At 35.5% G+C, this 20,257-nt stretch overlaps 1 protein-coding gene across 2 annotated transcripts in view; it reads left to right on the top strand.

The window, feature by feature from the left end:
* The window catches only part of LOC109101455 (5-hydroxytryptamine receptor 4-like), a 102,680-nt gene that overhangs the window by 13,892 nt on the left and 68,531 nt on the right, over window positions 1–20,257 (top strand). For both annotated transcript variants that reach the window (XM_042770375.1, XM_042770374.1), the window contains exon 2: window positions 11,620–11,695. In XM_042770375.1, coding sequence (XP_042626309.1) covers window positions 11,643–11,695 — 53 coding nt within the window. In that variant the 5' untranslated portion in view covers window positions 11,620–11,642. The remainder of the gene's footprint in view (window positions 1–11,619; window positions 11,696–20,257) is intronic.

Raw genomic sequence — 20,257 nt, forward strand, 5'->3', positions numbered from 1 at the left:
AGCACAGCTTAAAATTCAAAATGGGAAACTATCGGACTAAACTAAGAAAAGCAGGATGAGTAGAGGTTGGTGTAAACAGGGACAAAACAGGTGGCCCGGGAATGGCAGCAAAAGGACTGAAAAGGCCAAAAAGTTCTGAGGTAAATTACTTACCAGAACACCCTGAGGGGCAGAATGGAGACAGCCTAGAGGCTGTGAGACAGCTTCTGGTTGAAGAAATGAGGAAAGTGAACCCTAGTGGAACTTTCATTGCATCAAAGATGGACCTGACCTTCTCAATGCGAAGACATGAGATTGTGGATGCAGAAACTCCAGTGAAAACATTGATGGAGCGGTGGCCAGCACTTTTTACAGAGAGACAAGTAAGTACTCATATTAAGTATTCAAGTAAGTATTCATATTCCTTTTTCGACCATGAGAAACTGCATTCTGTTTAGGTTTGTCTTTAGAATTGGCCTGTAGCCCTGACCAAACATTAACAAATGTCCACACTGTCCCAACCCTCAGTCTTTTTTCTTTTTTTCTTTTTTTGTTGCATGTGTAGGTGTTTGCAGAGTTTAACAGTATAGTCACCACAGATCTGCAGAGTAACTTTTATGAGAGAAATTGGATGAGCTTATGCAGCAAATGAATACAGGGGTGAGTTTACTGCAGCCTTAATTTTGTTTATTATTCTGTGACAGAATTAATAATTAATGACATAAATTAAATCTTTGGGTTAAGTAAGCTATTTTATTTTTACTGTAGCTTTAAAGTTTCATGATCTTGAACTTGATCTCTTTTTTTTCATCTGCTTCTAGAAGCAGATGTGACAGCAATGTGCACTCTTGTGCTCCGGGGCTTACCTATCCTGCTTGGTGATGATGCCAGTAACTTCTACAACACCTGCAATGTAAGTTCTCATTGTAAAAAAATTTAAAAGGGTTACTTCTCCCAAAAAAAAAAAGAATTGTCATCAATTGCACTTCTGTGCTCCGAAAGTTGTTTTACCAAAAACTCTACTAGTTACCAAAAAACTTTTCATAATTTTTTTAAAGTATTAAAATAATACAGCATTTCTTTAAAAAATGAATAAAAAACTACCTTTTTCCGAACCTTTTGACCGGTAGTGTATTTGCTGCCCTTTTATTGAGACAACACTTAAGATTAATCTTGATTACATCCTATGAGTGCAGTAAAAAGACAAAGGCTCCAAAATGTGGCAATTCAGTGTAAGCTAGAAGGGTGATCAGAGAAAATAAACAGGAAAACTTTACCTTTATTTTCATAGCATTTATACAATACAAAAGTTAGTTCACAGTGCATTAACTAATGTTAACAAGATTTTAATAAAGTTTTTGTGAATGTTGAAATTAACATTTAACATACAAGATAAAGTGCAGCTTTATAAGTGCAATTCATTTTTAGTTCATGTTAACTAATGCAGTTAATGAATGTTAACTAATGAACCTGTAAGTGTTACCAAATGTGTATTGTATTTGTAAGGATATTAAACAATCAACGTCAATTAAGTTAAAAAATAAATATTGAAAAGTCCATGAAAAAATTGATCTTATGTCTGGTAACAATTGTGACCAGTAGTAGAACACAGTGGGTCTTGGTCTATGGTGTTAAAGCATTTACAAAATGACAAACCTCCAGCAATTAGTTTAAAGACTGTGTTAAATAGAAGGAAAAATAGCATTCATATGCAGCATTACAGCACAAATGATTTAATAAAATGATGACAAAAGGACAAATTATAGGAAAATGCAAGGTAATTATTATCAACTTTATAATAAACTTAAATAAATAACAATATAGATAGATAGATAGATAGATAGATAAATGAAATGTTCATGTTCTAATTTGTTACACTGTTAATTTAATTTAAGTTATGTTATAACATTTGATAGTGTTTAATATTTGATCATATTTTCTTCTATTACACAGATGTTTTTTATTATTGTCTTATGTATATATGCTTTGGCAATATTGTATTATTTACAGTCATGCCAATAAAGCAATTTTGAATTTAGATAGAATTTTGAATAGATAGAGACAGATAGATAGATAGATAGAGACAGATAGATAGATAGAGATAGACAGACAGATAGATAGATAGATAGATAGATAGATAGATAGATAGATAGAGACAGATAGATAGATAGATAGATAGAGATAGATAGATTGATAGAGATAGACAGATAGATAGATAGAGACAGATAGACAGACAGATAGATAGATAGAGATAGATAGATATAGACAGATAGATAGATAGAGACAGACAGATAGATAGAGATAGACAGACAGATAGATAGATAGATAAAAAAAAGTATATATATATAAAAATAAATAAAAATAAACAAATAGATAGATAGATAGATAGATAGATAGATAGATAGATAGATAGATAGATAGAGACAGATAGATAGATAGAGATAGACAGACAGATAGATAGATAGATAGAGACAGATAGATAGATAGAGACAGATAGATAGATAGAGATAGACAGACAGATAGATAGATAGAGAGACAGATAGATAGATAGATAGATAGATAGATAGATAGATAGATAGATAGAGACAGACAGATAGATTGATAGAGATAGACAGATAGATAGATAGAGACAGACAGATAGATAGATAGATAGATAGATAGATAGATAGATAGATAGATAGATAGATAGATAGAGACAGAAATATAGAGAGACACAGACCGATAGATAGATAGATAGATAGATAGATAGATAGATAGATAGAGATAGATAGATAGATAGATAGATAGATAGATAGATAGATAGATAGATAGATAGATAGATAGATAGATAGATAGATATGATGTAAAACTGTGGATTTTCACATTTCCCTGTTGTAATATTTGTATTGTTTGGTTTTATTCAGGCATGTGATGTTGATGGCTGGCCACAAGTGTCCGTTGGGGTGCTGACTGTTATTGATGAAGAAGAACCTCTCATTCCAAATAAACTGTACCTTGACGCAGTGTCTACTGCAGTCATTGTAGAGGGAGGTATAGTACTGGATAATCTGCAGAATCTGCCTCAGGCAATTTGCATCTTGTTTGGTCTGTCTTATGCTTTATTTACATTTATTTAGATTACATTACATTTATTTAGATTTTTGTACTGTAAAATATTTTTGTTTTAAACATTTTAAAAACCTGACTATTTGCATTTTTTTTTTTACCCCAGTGCAAACTTGTGTGTACCATCCTTGTGTCAGTTGTTAAGAAAAATAAATATATTTACCTTTGAATTGTATCATTGCCTTTAATTTATTTGTCCAGTTGCAAATTTTATCTTTGAAAAATTGTGAACCTATTCTCTGTGATTTATAATAGATGATTGTTAGCACTTAAGTTATTTGAGTAACGCTTGCTTGGTTTTTTTAAGGCAATCGGTTTGCATGGTTTTAACAAGTAAACTGGATTGCCTTTGAAGTAAAGTAAACTCGGTAATTCCAAGTTGTATGCAGAAAACATCACCTTAGCACAAATTGCATAAATAAGTTAGGAATACTCACAAAGTGAATTTTACTTGAAATTATTTAGTTGTTTAAAATAGTAATTCTGAGTAGTCTATACTAAGACAAGTACATCTAAAGTAAATGATTAAGTATACCATACAAATTTGTTTTAAGTTACTGGAACTCTCTTGTAAGTGTACAATACTAGACAGGCACTTGTTAGTTCTACATACTATTCCTATTTCACCTTACTTGGTTTTTTCAAGGCAATCGGTTTGCATGCTTTTTTTAAGTAAGGTTTACTTATTGGATTTTACAGTGTAGAACGTGTAAGCAGAAAAAAAGCCACTGGATTCTGATATTTTTGGATTGTTTCGCCAGATATATCTTGTAAATGCAGGCATCGGATATAGGTAAAGAATATGTAAGCTGGACATTAAAAAGTTGTATATAGTCAACAGATCAGAATTGGGCATCAAGGCCTGCAGTGTAAAAGTGGTCTTTGAGATCTGGGTCTATTTTTATCATGAGAAAAATCCCCCAAATTTGTGATCTCAATATCATCAAAAAAACATCTAAACAAGAAATAAAAGAAGAAATTAAATGGTCTTGTGTCAGATTTTTTTTTTTCTCTTTTTCTGCCATTCAAAGAAGTGGCGGTCACTGCTCAGTTATTGCTGCATGAAGTGGTTTAATATCTAAAGAGCAACCGCATGCTGAGTGTTTTTTGAGTGCAGTTTAAGTTGTACCTGCTATTGTGGGAAATTCATCTCCCATCATTTACTTCCCATTACAGCACTCAAAACTATTTAAACAAAACAAAAATACTAAATAATAATCGAACGAAAAACATTATCAATCGCGGATCGATTCTGAGATTTTCAGAATTTATTATCTTACATCCATTACAGTGTACAAAAAGAATTTTATACTTACATGTTAGTGTACATAAGAAAACAGTTTTATAATAGTCAAGTTAAGTTTGCATAATACAGTTATAAAGCGGTTAAAACACTTTTTTTCTATAACAAAAATAACTGAACATTTAAATAGCAATAAAGCAATATTGGAAAGTTAAAAATTTTTACACCGATTAAGTGCAAAAGAACTTTTAAAGACCCATAGGTATCACTTTACAATAACCTCATTAGGACCTTAGTTAATGCAATTAACATAAATGAGCAATAGCTACATTTGGCTACAGAAGTACTAATCTGTTAAAAACAAACAAGTCTTAGCTCATGTTAGCATTAAATATCAAAGTCAACTTTCGATTTTAATAATACACTGTTCAAACAATTTTTCTAGGAATTTTTCACAGTGTTAATAAGTCCTAATGTAAAGTGTAATGAATAAACGAAAAAACTTTCAAACAATATCTAGGACATGTTGTGTTGTAGTCCAGATTAAAATGGAAAAAAAAAAAAAGCTTATGGAAATATATATTTCTTTTAGTATATTATTTAAATGTTTAGAAAGTAGCAGCTGTTTTTTATTTTCTGGGTTTCCAGGGTAAGGGCTGCATTTTCTGCAGTTTTAGCGCCATCTGCTGTCAGAGAGTGAATGTGCTTTCATTCAGCGCTTCTCTCACGTGTTCCTCCATGTGCTTCTCATGCGTGCTTGTTTACATCAGAGCTCACGCGTCTTTAAAGCAGCGTACAACGGTGTTGTGCATTTTGACCAGTTGATTGGAAAAGTATTCTTAAAATGCATTTCAAATTCTGAATAATTTGTAATATATAATTATTCTCGGTATTTAGAAGTGCCCACTATAACAATATCGTGCATATTCATTACCACGATATATCGCATTACCAAATACCGGCACAAGTCTAATACTACCTCAAGTCAGCTATTAACAGCGAAGTCCTCCAGTTTCATTTAACAGTAAATGCAGTCTTATAAATACTTCAAATACAGACTTCAAAAAGATTACATAATCAAAGAGAAACATTGAGTTTCTGAGTTTTAACAAAACATTGATTCTTATTCAGCACGCAAAAAATAAACACAATTTGGATTTTTCTGTATGCCTGCGTTGTAAAGCGCTTTCAGAAAGTATCCTTTTAAAGGCCCTATACTAAATAAAACGTATTATTATTATTATTATTATTATTATTTCTCATAAACATTCATAAATGTTTCTATAAATGAACAATAGTGAACAAAGTGCATTTAATTGCTGATTACTGAAGTTATGGCATCAAATTGTAAGCAATTAGTAATTTTCAAAGCAAAAGTTGGGGAACCATGAGTTTAAGGGTGAAAAATGAAAATATAGAAAAACTTGCCTTAAACCAACGACAAATGAATAGCCCTAAAATACAATCCAGAGAATCTGCAAATGCAAGGGTTTAAAAGAGTAGATGCCGCAGATCATCATTAAACCCAAAATTTGCATTTAAATGAAATGTGAAATTCCTCTGAGCGTTACACAGCCTCAGGCATGACGATGAGGCTCGTTTGGAAAGAGCCTTTCTCTTCACTCGTTTCTCTCTCCTTTACTCGCAGAGCGCTGTACTAGGAGAACCTCAGGTGCTGGAGACCCTCCTCATATCTGGGAGACGGTCTCCAGCGTTAATTCAATCTGTCCGCTGGAGAGGGCTGACTCAGCAAGGCCTGGTTTATTGAGATGGAGGAAAGTTTGAAAGGCCCTCTCAGTTTTCAGTGGGTGGCTGAGTCAGGCGCCTCAAATTCATTCATTTTGAGCCAGGAGATTGAGTTTACCTGAGAGGAGTTGTGTATCTGATCTACGTGAAAGAATGAATGACGCTCTGATTATTGTCTTGTACTGTTGGAAAAACTGGTGCTGATATTGAACAAAATAATAAAAGATGGGATCTGTAAAATACTTTAATGTCAATTAGACAAAAGTCTAATTGCAGCCTTTTGAAAGGCTGATCACAAATATAGTAAGCAATAATAATGTGAAATATTATTACAATTTTAAATAATTGTTTTCTATTTGAATTTATTTTAAAATGTTATTTATTCATGTGATCAAATCTGAATTTTCAGCATCATTACTCCAGTCTACAGTGTCACATGATCCTTCAGAAATCATTCTAATATGCTGATTTGCTGCTCAAGAAATATTTCTTACTTTGAAAGCTGTTGAAAACAGTCATGCTGCTTAACATTTTGGTGAAAACGGTGATACATTTTTTATATACTGTTTGTATATATTGACTTCAAGTCTATTTAATGATAAACACTGGCACACTCCAAAACAAAAAAAAAATTTAAAAAAAAAAAAAAATCATAATTTATTAAAATGTAATGACTTGCGCTGCCTCCAAAATAACTTTCCTTTTAGACTGATGTTGTGAAACTTTTCCTGCTTACTAATGCCCACGTTTCATGACCCTGTCAATTACTGATGGATAAAATTAAGTCGTTTTTTCTTTGTGGAAAAAAAGGAGTGGAAAGGTCCTGTTTCATATGGACTTTATAACATCTAGCCATGCCTTGTGTAGCATAAAATATGATTAATTCTTCAGTTTATTCTAACTAACCCTAACCCTAACCCACATAGATCAGAAGGGGCCATCTAAACACTTAATTTCAGCACAAATCAAAAATTTGACAGTTGTAAAAATATGCAGGTGCTCTCAGAAATTAAAACATTCTGTCATAATTTTTCTCCCACGTATTATTACAAACCTTTTTTTTTATTATAGCTCTCAAAAGACTATTGGCATTCGCACATATTTAAACCTGCCACATAAGAACCAATGATGTTTGACATCAAACCTGCTTTGACTCATTGTAACAAGCCCAGTTTGCACAGGCACAACTGAGAAATGAAAGCTACTGCAAAAAGAATGTTTTTTAGCGAGTAACAACTTGAATTTTGATGTGTTACTCTCACAAAGACAGAACAACATGAGGCTGTCTAAAAATCAACATTTGCTCAGCCAATCAGATTAAAACTAGCATTTTTCACCAGCTTGCAATGTCAAAATGTGCCATGGTCTGTGGCATGCTGTCTGAAACCGGGACTGCTTCCACCAGTGTAACTTGAGCCGGATAAAGGCAGAAGAAGAAAAGTTTCACCACCACAATGATCCTGCATATCTATACAGATAAGACATTGATCACTGCAAAAAAAAAGTAATATTATTCTTTGTCCGGTATCATCTAACAGCAGCAATGACACCTCTGCATCTTACATCCTGTGCATCCTGTACATCTTCTGCATGTCCTTTGTGAAAGTGTCTACTTGAAGGTTAAAAACAGGTTATATTTTAATTAAATTGTGCTTTGTGATATGTGCAGTTTTTCTGAATTGACTATGTCAAGATTTGCTTCTAAAGGAGCTGAATTATAAATACTGAGGAGTTTTTTTTTCTTACGTGCCACTCTAGACTAGATTAGAAAGCCCCTTGTGGGCCAAACACATTTTGTAGCTTTCAGATTTCATAAGCATCCGGTTTATTTAATTCACTCTCATTTTGAATGGCTTTTGAAGTCACTTGCAAGCAAATAAAAATCGAAAGGGACTCTGAGTTAGAACAAACCGTGTCTGTGTTTTATGATTTTGGCGTATGTTTGGCATGTGTTGTGCTAAAACTAATGGCTTTTGGCAAGCTGGTTCAGCTGCTGTTAGCTTTAGTAATTTCTTCTTGTCTGTCTGTGTTTATTAGATTATGTCCTCTTTATGTATGTAGCGGTGGTTGTAGGGGTGTGCGATAGTGACAAAAAAGTGATATTTATTGGTAGGGGTGTAATGGTACACAGAAGTCATGGTTTGGTATGTACCTCAATTTTGGGGTTACGGTTCAATACGAGTTTAGTATAACAGGAAATGTTTTTTTTTTGCATTTATTTTGAACAGACAGTTGTGCTATAATTGTAGCATGAGCAGTTGTTTTTCATTTAGATTGTATCATTTTTAAGATTTAAAGCAAAAACAGAATTGTCTGACTTCAGATTTGTGAAATTATGCTACATACAGTAAGACACCTGCACAAAACTAAAAGCAGACGGACTAAATAAAAAAAAAAAATTATTTTCTAACAGCAAGGGGCGCTTATGGATCAACAGTGTTCCTTGGTTTCCACTGTAAACAAAGCAGCTGCACTTAATTTAATATGCATTATATGGAGTTAAGAGGAAAAGCAAATGCAAAAGACGTTTCTGAAGACAGTCAGTTCCTCTCAGAGATACATTCATATAAACCTCTACATACCCCTACAACAATTACGAAATTGTCGCAGACGATAAATATGTCATACCCCTAGGTGCGTGTGTAGTCATTTAAACTTGACGGTGATGTCGTTCTGGGTGTCAGTGTGTATATGAATCAGTGGCTCATGTTTGCATGTTCTGGCGATTGTAAAACGCAGACTGGCCACTAACCGGGAGAGTTGTGTCATGTCTGGAGGTGTAAGATCCATGTTGGTGGGCTCATGCAGGAATTCTCCTCTCAGGCAGAGCTGATGATGATGAGAATCCCACCAGTACAGTCATGTCTACTGTAAACATTTACCAGACCCCCCCCCACCACCACCACCACCACTACTCTGTATGTGTGTGTGTGTGTGTGTGTGTGTGTGTGTGTGTGTGTGTGTGTGTGTGTGTGTGTGTGTGTTTCATGTAGGCATGCTTCCCAACTGCAGATCTGCTGTTATTGTGCCAGCATGGATTTATAAGTCTGTGCATGTGCCGAACCCAGACACTTATTGAAGTTACAAATCTCCTTGCTTCAGATGTGAAAGAAAACAGGAGACGATTCATTTGACATGGAGCTCTCTCCAGCGGAATGAATCAAACCTCTCATAAATGCCACTGGAACTTGAGTGAAGTCTTAAGAGCTTATAGTTATGATCCATAAATGGTATTCTTAATTTCGTGAATTTTCATGTTAGGTTAAAAAAAAAAAAACTAGCTATATTTCTGTTATCATTTATACCACCCTCATCCTGATGCCACTCCAAACCTGTATGTCTTTCTGTAATATTATGGGGAGATCCCAACCTTAAACCATAAAGCATAAAGGTCAACCTTGATCACATGTGCCTTGATACACAATCACATTATTGACCTAACGTCATTGAATTTCTGTTATCGTCAGTCAATCAGGGTTGTGGGTTCCATAGAAATTAATAAGAAGTGCTGAAAACGGGATCATATTTGTTTCAAAATTGTCTGTACCTTCTCTCATAAAACAGCAATTTATTGGGTGTATTAACTCCAAAAAATAGATCAATGCAAAACAAATTTGTAATGTCACACTTTGAAGTTAAAATATTTAGACCTAAATTGTTAAGATTTATGTAGCCTATTTGAATTGCATATAAAATTTCCAACCATTTGGAAACCATTGAACCATTTACAATTTTAACCATAAACAAACTAATAAACTTAATGTAATACATATTTCTAGTAATATATTAATTAAACGGATGAAGTTGGCAAGATTTCTGCACTCAAAAAATAAAATAAAAATAAAATAAAGATAAAAAGCACAGTTTGTTTGCATCTATTTTTTTTTTTGAACATGGTTAAGATATGGATAGCTAAAATGTGGATATAATATGACTAGCTGAAATTTGTTCAACTGTATGAGATTGAAACCATTTGTGTGTGTGTGTGTGTGTGTGTGTGTGTGTGTGTGTGTGTGTGTGTGTGTGTGTGTGTGTGTGTGTGTGTGTGTGTGTGTGTATGTGTGATAATAAATATAAACCTGGTTTCTGTGTATTTAAAACATTCAGTCTATTAGTTCTATTAGATTAATTTTACCTGTTTATTACTGACTTCATTTATGTATGTCTGACATATACATTACATTAAGTTTATTACTTTGGTTATGTTACTGTGTAATCCAAATTGATTGAAATTTTAAATGCAACAAATAGAAATCCTTAATTTAGACCTAAATATGAAGCTTCTCCTTCTTTGACATTGGCATTGAAAAATAAAACAGCCTCAGTGCACCCTTTTGTAGTCCTTTTTGTACTCTTTCCTGCATAACGAATGTGAATGGACGGATGCTGTTGAGTTATAAAAAGGACAAAAAGCACCAAAAATACTCTGTATTACTTATGCAGCTGTTTGTGATGAATCAACTAAAAGTTATTCACGCAAAAATGTTACATTCATTGCTCTTGATTTGTATTCATGTACGTTCAAATATGGCATAAATTAAATGTCAGGTTTGGAACATTATGAGGTTGAATAAATTCTGGCAGAATTTCCATTTTTAGTTGAACTATCCCTTTAAATGAGATTATGTTGTTCCTCCTGCCACATGAGAATACAGGAAAAAGGCTATATTCATTTTCAAGAGATTATGTGTCATCATAAAGTACAATACAGTACAGTGGGTGACCTAATTTACCTTGACCATGCAAAGTAAAACTTGGTTTTAAATACGGCAATTAAGGTTTTTATATAAGCCTTGAATTTATTGTTTGGCACACTGGGTGTTGAGTTCATAGCAGACCTCAGGTTACGGTTAACTTGTTAACTCTGAGTTCTCCACGCCCCTGCAATCAACAGTGTTTGTTGAGCATGTACAGTAAGTTAAATCAATAACAACAGAGAGTTTATCAGCAGGGCTCCCATGCAAATACAAAACATATAATAACATTTCTGTTTAATTTCCAGGCCATGGAAATCTCTATAGTAAATATAAATAATTTTTGCTCTTTTTGAGTGAATTCTTTGTAAAGTTAAATCCTTATGTACTAGAACTGTAAATAACACATTAAAATGAATTGGTCAAAAAGTCTAGGATTTATGCATTCTTTTTTTCTTTTCTTTTTAGCCTCTGAAAAGAATTTACTTTTCTAGCACGTTCCTTGCTTTCATATAAACAGGCTTCTGAGCTCATATGTCATTTTACCCTCCTCTGTGACACTTGACATTCAATAACAGTTATAAATTTGTTCCTGCCACATTACAGGTCTCTCACATTGATCCCGGGGTTAATAGATAACACACATCATCCACCGATATATTTTCCTACCTCTTAAATTTAGGCTGACCCGATTTCATTGAGCAGCTTCTTTTGTCATCTGTACAGAGAAAACTACAACAGCAAATCATGATAACAGCCTGCATGAAATGAACTGATGATTTATGAGTTACAAACAGATGCTGTGCCCTGACCGCTCCATCACCGTAACCTCTGTTTCTCCTCGTTTTGCAGGGTCGTTGCGCATCTACGGGTACATGAGTTCCACCGGCCAGATGCCTGAGATGGAAGAAGTAGATACCAATGAGAGGTTAGAGCACCGTCATCTATCTGTTCCTTTAGCATGTTTTAGCCGACCTCTAGGCCCAAGATGGTTTATATATAGACCTGGTTCATGCATAAATCAATGAAAAGTGTTTTAACCCTGGCTGAGGACTTTGTAAGAATTCACTTGCTTGGTGCAACATTGATATACCACCCATATGTTCACCTCAGCGGCCTCTTTTTTTTGAAACGTCACTGCTGTAAATGCACTGCTTCCCTCAGATTTCTGGGGAAGCTACTTCAAGCATTGGGGGACATGTTTTCGGGCCTGTTTGCTCAGCAGGACAGAGGAAATATGGTTTTCCTATGTTGGCATCAGTGTTCTCTCTTCCGGTATCTGCTTACAAACCCTCAGTATCCTGTAACATCACTGGAGTCTCACAACACTAAACAACACAGTAATGACATTTATAAATAGCACTGAGTATGTGTTCCTCGTTGCTCAGCATCCAGTGGTCTTCGTGTTGTTGTCAGTGAATGTTAGGGTGCTGTTATGTTTATGCTTACACTCAGAGTGCTGAGTAAAGGTGTAATGGTTCTAATAACAACTGATATTTTATGAATGTGCGCGGAATTTTACATACAACAATTACTTCTGGTCCTCAAATCTCATTTCTAAGTGGTAATTACATCCCTGCGAAATTTTGTTTCACCATTTGTATCACTCTTCTTGAGGCATTTCTTACAGCGACTGTCATGGCGGACAACTAAACCCACTATTATTTTATAAATGCTACTGTTTTTGTGTCACGGAATGTAGTTTAAAGAGTTTTTTAAGGCGAGAAAGTTATTTAAACTTCAAATATGCGGTTTGTTAATAACGATAACACCTATTTCAAAATGTGCTTTGCTGTTTTCGGAGATCTGAGCTCCAGGGTGAAAATCCCCTCATCAGATAAAAGGATAGTACAACAAAGATATCGCTTTCCTCAGCGGACATTCAAAAAAGCAGGTCATCACACTAGATCAATGAAACAACTTGGTGTTCCTAAAGTGATATTTTCAAATTAGTAACAGAGGCTTCCCAGCTAACGAAAAAAGGTCCCTAGGATGTCCCCTTAATGGCCTCGTGTAGGGTCCCCTTGACGTCGAGCGGATGTTCATGTAGACGTCCTCTGGACATTCACGGCGACGATTACAGGACGTGCTGCGGCCATTCTGGACGTTCTGGACATTCAGTAGTGTTATGATTTTATTTGTCTAGGACTATCATTTATCCATTGAAAAAAGATTTGTAAAGACTGTTGACAGTTTGGATTTAGACCAAGCGGCCCGAAATTTAGCGCACATACAGTAGGCCTTTTTGCTGCAGATAGGCATCTCAAAGTGTATTTTTACCATATGGAAATTCAATATTTAAGTTCAATATCTGTCAAAATTATATATGAATCATTTCAGCTTTACATGCTAATGCTAGCTTCGAAAGTGTTCACATAGGCTAACGTCAGCAGCCGTATGGGACAACTTCAGCAAACGTTTAAAAAGGTAAACTTTTCACAAAATGTAAGCATTATGAGATACACAGTGGTTGCGGTAGCTGATGACTACAAATATAAAAGTATAAATACCTTTTTGACCAACGAAAGCGAAAACTCAAGGAAATCACCAGGAGAACCGTTAACTGTCATGAGAACCGTTAGCGTTGCCATGGATACATGCTGTGTGCCCTAAAGTGATGTCATTCGATCATGTGCTCATTTGATCGACACTTGCTTGTAGCCTATCTCCCAATGTGGCTATTTTTTTGTTTTTTGTTTTTTGAGCTGCACGTGGTATAGCAGTATTAAATGCAATAACTAAAATAATAATTTTCCTAAATAACTTTTCTTGTCGGCTCACTAACAGTTTAATATGTAAACTGAAAGAATTAATTTATTTGTCTTACCTTTATTATTTTCCACTTTCTTTTCTTCATGTTTTCCTTGGCTGCATTCATCACTCTATAACACTCTTGTAGAGCTCCTGGGATGCAACCTTATTTTCTTCATGCATGGGGAATGCATAAACCTAATTGTAGCCTATATGTTCAATTACATTATTGAAGGGTATCATTATTTTGATGTTTAAATGCTGAAAACAGACTCCTGATTTGATGACATTTTTAAGTACAGAAGTTACTCCTATTTTCTTTTTCCAGAAATGAAAACTATTAATTTAACATTAACTTCATTTTACAATGTATTCAAATCTATTATACTATAGTAAAAAATAATAAGAAGCCCAAAGTTGCATTTAATATGTGGACTTGGCAACTATGTCCCTGTTTGCTGGGTTGGGCTCAGCTGTTAAACTGTAAATTAGAGATTTGAATCTGTGGCGGAAGTAAATAGTTCTGCATACAGAATGATTTTATTAAAGATACTCTGTGGTTGTTTCTTATTTATGTACTTGTGCATTGAACTGTTGTATAAACACATTATCACACTCATAGTTGTGCAATATGGCTGTATATCAGGATGCATCTATATCTCTCTGTATCAGCATAGCTGTGATTACCTACGACATTATACTGTTGATGGACTCTTTTGTTAGTATCACGTTTTTAAATTCCACTGCTGGATTTGAAATGTGAAAAAAAGAAAGGGAGATTCATTCAGGAACCATTTTTATTCTTAAAATTCAAATGAAAGCACGGTAAAGGAAGACAAGCTCCGGCTGCAGTCCAGCTCTCTGAGTTCTAGCATGTCTAACAAAGCTGTCAAATCCCCTGTTGAGGAAACACAACACCGCAGTCTGAGTGTGTGATCATCACTGCACCCACAGCATAACACTTCATCGTGGAGGACGCATTGTCTCCCCAAACATTTTCATTCATACCGGCAAGCATCGCTGATATCACCGTGTGCTCGATATCACAACAAACCACATGGCAATATCCCCCTTCTTTCAGTAGCTTATCTGCAGAATGTCCCTCTCTCTGGGGAAGGCCGCCCTCCTTATCCCTCTGTCACTGTGTACGGCACTCTGGATCACCACTTTTCCTGAAAAATCTGTGTCTTGGAAGGGAATGCAGTTTATGCTGAAGAAGACAGCAGATAAATAACTGATAACAAAAGCTATTAAGAAACATGATTATTCAACCAAAATACATAAAACTTTCAAATGTGGAGTGTCACGCAAGGAATTCTGGGAATATTGATTTACAGATTTTGACTTAAATTATACATTATTGTCCTTTTTTACTTCTAAGAACTGTACAATTAACAGCATTTTACTGTAAAAATACTTGAAATGTCTGGTTAGATCTTTTACCGGTTTAAACCTCTTAACCCCTTTTTTTTTTTTTTACAGTATTTTACCGTTAAAATTACACAAATTTTTTACAGTGTATGGTTTTGCACAAATTAGCTATTTGTCAGTTGTGGCATACATGATGATTGACAGTTTCTCTTCATGAAAGTTTTATGAAAAGTTGGCAAGTTAGTATACTTGGTAATTAAGGAAACAACAGTGTTAGTGAAGATCTTGAAATGAGATGTGTGAAGGAAAAAAAAAATTTAAAATAATCTTTTTTTATTGTTAAATGCAAGCAGTGAAATTGTAATTTCATCACTGCCATTTCCACTAAAGAATCATATCAAAAACCACATGTAATTTAATATGTGGAGAAAATGGTTTCAGAAAAATGGCAGAAATAACAGAATTCCTCTGAATTCCTCTGTCCACTGTTGTTTTAAAAAGACAAATTAAATAATGTAATGACAGTATGAAAAGTGTTTTAGTCAAGATTAATTTCTAAAAGACCACATGCACAGCCCAAAGCGCCCACAGAAGAGATGCCTTAAAGTGAAGAGGATGCTCTTCCTTCCTTTCTCTGCTTGAACATGTTCAGACATGCTATATTAGAGACGCCACAGCCTTTTGATCTCCGTAACTCAACCTGCAAATTACCCCGCTCTTGTGAACTTTACTGTTGAAGCGACCTGTGGACTGCTGCGACGGGTCTTTGATATAGATGACTTGACTCCCTCTTAATGAGATACAGTCGAGAGAAGTCATGCACAATTTATGCCTCTGTCACGTAAACCCTATTGTTCCTTCAATACAACTTTACTTTGTGTTACACAAGACTAGCCCTGCTTTATAAATGATCTCTAAAGGTGCATGGTTGCTTGTGTATTATGTACATTTCTGTGTTAGCCGAGGCAGAAAGACCAGAAAGCGTCACCTCAGTGTGAGCTGGCACTTGTCCAGTGGCTTGGAGGGGTCAGAGCGAGGCCTCGGGGGCCGGGGAAACCCAGCACTGCTTAAACAGGAGCCCTGCTCTCTTGGATTATCTACTGGATCTGCTGCTTGGCAGCAACAAATCTAGCCAGGCACGTAGTCCACCTCGCCCTGGAGATTTTCAGCTGAAATAATGATAATATGGTCAGAAAGAAACAGCAGTGAGTCATTGATGCTGTTTTTGGAGGAACAATTTAGTTTAGATTATCAAAAGATAAGTTTTTCCAGTAATTTATAGTCTCAGGCAACATGTTGATTAATGGATGCATCTCTGTTAAAATTAGTCTTAACATTTTCTGAAGAAAATGTGTGTGGTGTTTGCCTACGGTGTGAGGGTGTTTTGGGTGCTTTCCAGGGCTTTACTAAGTGATTCCTAGGGTGTTTTCGGGTGGTTGCTTCCTGGCTCAAGTCAAAAGACCTGGTTTAAAGATGATATTCCCAGTTACTGTAATTGTTCCAAGATAATTGAGCACATGCCATGCCTCTTCTAAAACTTTTTTAAGACAAAGCATGTGGTTTATTCTTGGTCAAAGTTATATCTGGTGGGAAACTAAGTATACCGAGTCAATAGAATAACAAACAAAGTTAACAAATAACTGACAAAATATTTTTCTCAGTACTTTCACTAGTGTTACACACACACACACACACACACACACACACACACACACACACACACACACACACACACACCCACCCACACACACATATATATATATATATATATATAATTGTTAAATATGATGTAAAAATATATGTTTTATGACAGGTTTGGCATACTTCTTTTTGTGGAGCTCTGACATAGTTATGTGACTAGAGCCCTTCAACAATGATGGCTATGTACACCAGCCATGTAAAAATGTTTACATGACAAATACATCAACAACTCCTTTTAGACCGTCACTTTTTTCTTGCAAATATGGGTTTAAATGGGTTATATATGAGAATACAACACTAATTATTATAGTGATTAAAACGTGTGAAATTAATTTTTTTTTTCTTTTATTTTTTCTTTTTTTTTGGTGAAATGTAAATTATACACACTTTCTGTAATGAATCTGGCCTTACAGTTTAAAAACTGCTTTAACCATGTGTGGTGAACCAGAGAAGCATGACTTATCTTCAGGTGTAACACAGATAACACTTAGGGCTTGTAGCGCATTTTTACTCAGCATGACAAGAAGAATGGCCCAATATATCTGCAGCAGGACATAAATCTATAGGCTTCTGCACAAATACGTCCATTTACTTGTTTCAAATGAGTCTAACGTGTCAAAATGAAGAGAAAATCTGAGATTTGACATGTTTTCAAACATCTCATCATGGGTAAAGGTTTCTGACAGCCCCCCAAATACGTTCAGAGTTGACGACATGACATCTGCAAATGACTTTAAATTACCCAGAAATATGATGCTTACAAGCCCTAAATGATCCACATTTGAGTCCATGCCAGTCATCCTTCGGAGATCCGCACTCGTTTACATTCATCCCAAAAGACACTTTTGTCCTCATGGATGGAAGAGTCACATGTTTCCTTACAAAAGGCACGACTGACACGTACTGTAGCCCGGCCCATTCCCAGGTGCAAGTTATTTACAGATTTCCCATTTAATTACTGTCAATCCACAGAACGGGAAGAAAAAAAATATAAACGATGATTTATAATAATCAGGAAACACATTTCCCAATCCGAGCCTATTGGATGAGATCGAAGCGATTCAATTCCGTTGAGATGCCGTATTCATTCAGGGTTGCGGAGTGTTCATCTGCAAATGGAATTGGGGAAATTATATCACACCTTGAGTGTATGGAAAGCGAGCCTCCGTATTTGCACTACTAAAGTGTGCTCATTGTCTCGTGTGTATTTTCTCATTCACTTGAAATGCTTCGCCTGAGGAATTCAGCAAATAGCACGGTGCTCCAGTGAAACCAGCCTGATGTAAATCATGTGATCAACAGCCTTGAAGAGACTGAATTTATACCCTTTAAAACACTTTGCTTTATTTTTATATAGAATCAGTCTACACTGATTTACTGTACGTCAGGAGTATTTCAATTTGCCCTCCCTCCCGGTGCTGAAGGTCATGTGCATCGTGTGTGTGGCCTTTCATATGATTCTATTTGCAATGGCCGAATGAGGTCTGAAACTTACTGAACTGTGGATTATATCTAATGCATAGTCACCATCAAAGCTACGAAAGCCACGGATGATTTGTTCGGCATGGTCACTGCTGATTTCTCTCATGATTCTGCTGGGTGTCTGGTTTTGGAGAGAACAGAGGCAATTGTCAAATAGGAAATAAGCAAAGGCCACGGCTAGCAGCGTATGATTTATTGGGGCGGCGTGTCAGAATAAATTGTGAGATGTTTTCCAAAGTTTGCTTTGGGCAAAGTTTGCAAGGTGAAGGAAAATTTCCCTGAGTTGGGGACATGACCATGAAAGAATCATGCTGGAAAAATGTCAACTTGTATGGGCCATCATTTAATTTACTTTGTCAACTGTACAATTTAGCTTTTTGTGTACTCTAAAGGGTTTACAGAAACACTACTCATCTATGTGTTTTATGAGGTGTCAGACTTATTTGACAAAACTACATGTCCCGTCATTCTCTATAGCAGCATGACGACTGAAATAGAGTGCAATAGTTGGGTTCTGGATGTAAAAAACCCATTAATTTTTTCAATACGTAAGGTGACCATACATTCTCTTTTTCTTAGACACGTTCTGCTCAGAATTTCTTGCCTAAAATGTCTGGGTTTTGCCCTTGTTTACCTATTGAAATTCTCTCTACAGTACTCATGCATTAAATGTGTGTGCACTTGCATTGCTTTGACCGTTTTCTGTAGATTCCGCCTTTGCACATCACGATTGGTCGAGACAGGTTGTTAGCTCTGATGTTGTTAATCAGTTGTATATGCTTTTTTTGAACCCATGTGGAATTTGTTGTGAAAAACTACATTAACCATGATGCTTTACAGAAAATTCTACCAATCAGAGTTGCAGTGAGCAAAGCATGCCAAAAGCTCCGACCACACCCATAAAGTGCCACAAATTATGTAATCAAGTCAGTCTCACTCTCATATATATTTCTAGTTCTTTGTAACATTAAGCCTTTAAGTGCATGATCTTGTACAGTCTTTTTTCAAAGTTTTTAATGTTGTGATTCTCCTTTAAAATACTTTTTTTTTATTGCTATGGGAAAATTACTTCAAGAGCCAAGGCTGCTGTAAATTTTGGCAGGCACTGTTGCACTCAATACATTAAAATGAAGCAGTTTATGATTTCATAGCCATGTGATCAGAACCCATGTTGACAAGTCATTCATTATTCACACCATAACTAGCGAGAGTTTGTGGATACCTGAAAGTTAGTTTGCTTTAAAAAATCGCAGATTCTGATCTTATTAAGATTTATTAGGAGAATTCGCTTTGCTGTTGCACATTTAGAAATGCAAATGGCTGCTTCTGCGAGGGTCAATTGTTCATTGATCTCGGTAAATTCACACCGTGCACTTTAATCAGCATATTTGTCCTTCACGAGTGTTGCTGTGAAATCAGAACACGTTAATGCCTGTTTGCACAGAAAATTAATGAAAATGAAGGGCCTTAGTTCAAGTTTAGGTTGTCAGCACTTCGACTCTTGGATGCTTTCCCGGCAATTGAGGACAAATTTCCTTCCAACCTTCATATCACTAGCAACTGAATAACAACAGGTAGGGCTGAATACGTGACCTGCCAGACAACATGATCGCTCAAAACAGTACTGGGCTTTCAGAGACCTGCGTTTTTTCACCAGCAGCCTTTGTCCTTTTTTAGTGGATAATAGATTTTTTTGAAGAAATAATACACATGGCTGCATAACTTCACTTTCTGGTGTAAAATGTCTCTGTATATAATAAATAAAACAGAGATTGCAGCAAAAAAATGTACTTCCTCTTTTCTGGCTGCCTCAATATTACAGGAAACATGTTTTCTTTTAAAGTAATAGTGTGTTACAATAGTAGTGTTTATGAATTGTACAGTTATATAATAAATAGATTATTTCATAATAAGCAGATTGAGGAGGACTTGAGTTTAACTTGATCTGCTGCCATTGTTCGCAGGAAAAAGCATATTTTCACTTAGAGTTCAGTCTCAAGTGTTTAGCTCTCACACTAAAAAGGAAACGTAGGACTCGAGTACCATTTGGCTTAATAACAATGACATAATATTACAGATCCCTATTATAAGTCCCTCCACTGACTCACAGCAGATGTAAGTCTGTCTTCTGCTATTGGAAAATCAAGAGTTCATGTCACAAGACCTTTAACCTTTAGACCTTATA

This window comes from Cyprinus carpio, chromosome A14 (assembly GCF_018340385.1).
Source record: "Cyprinus carpio isolate SPL01 chromosome A14, ASM1834038v1, whole genome shotgun sequence".
Taxonomy (NCBI): Eukaryota; Metazoa; Chordata; class Actinopteri; order Cypriniformes; family Cyprinidae; genus Cyprinus; species Cyprinus carpio.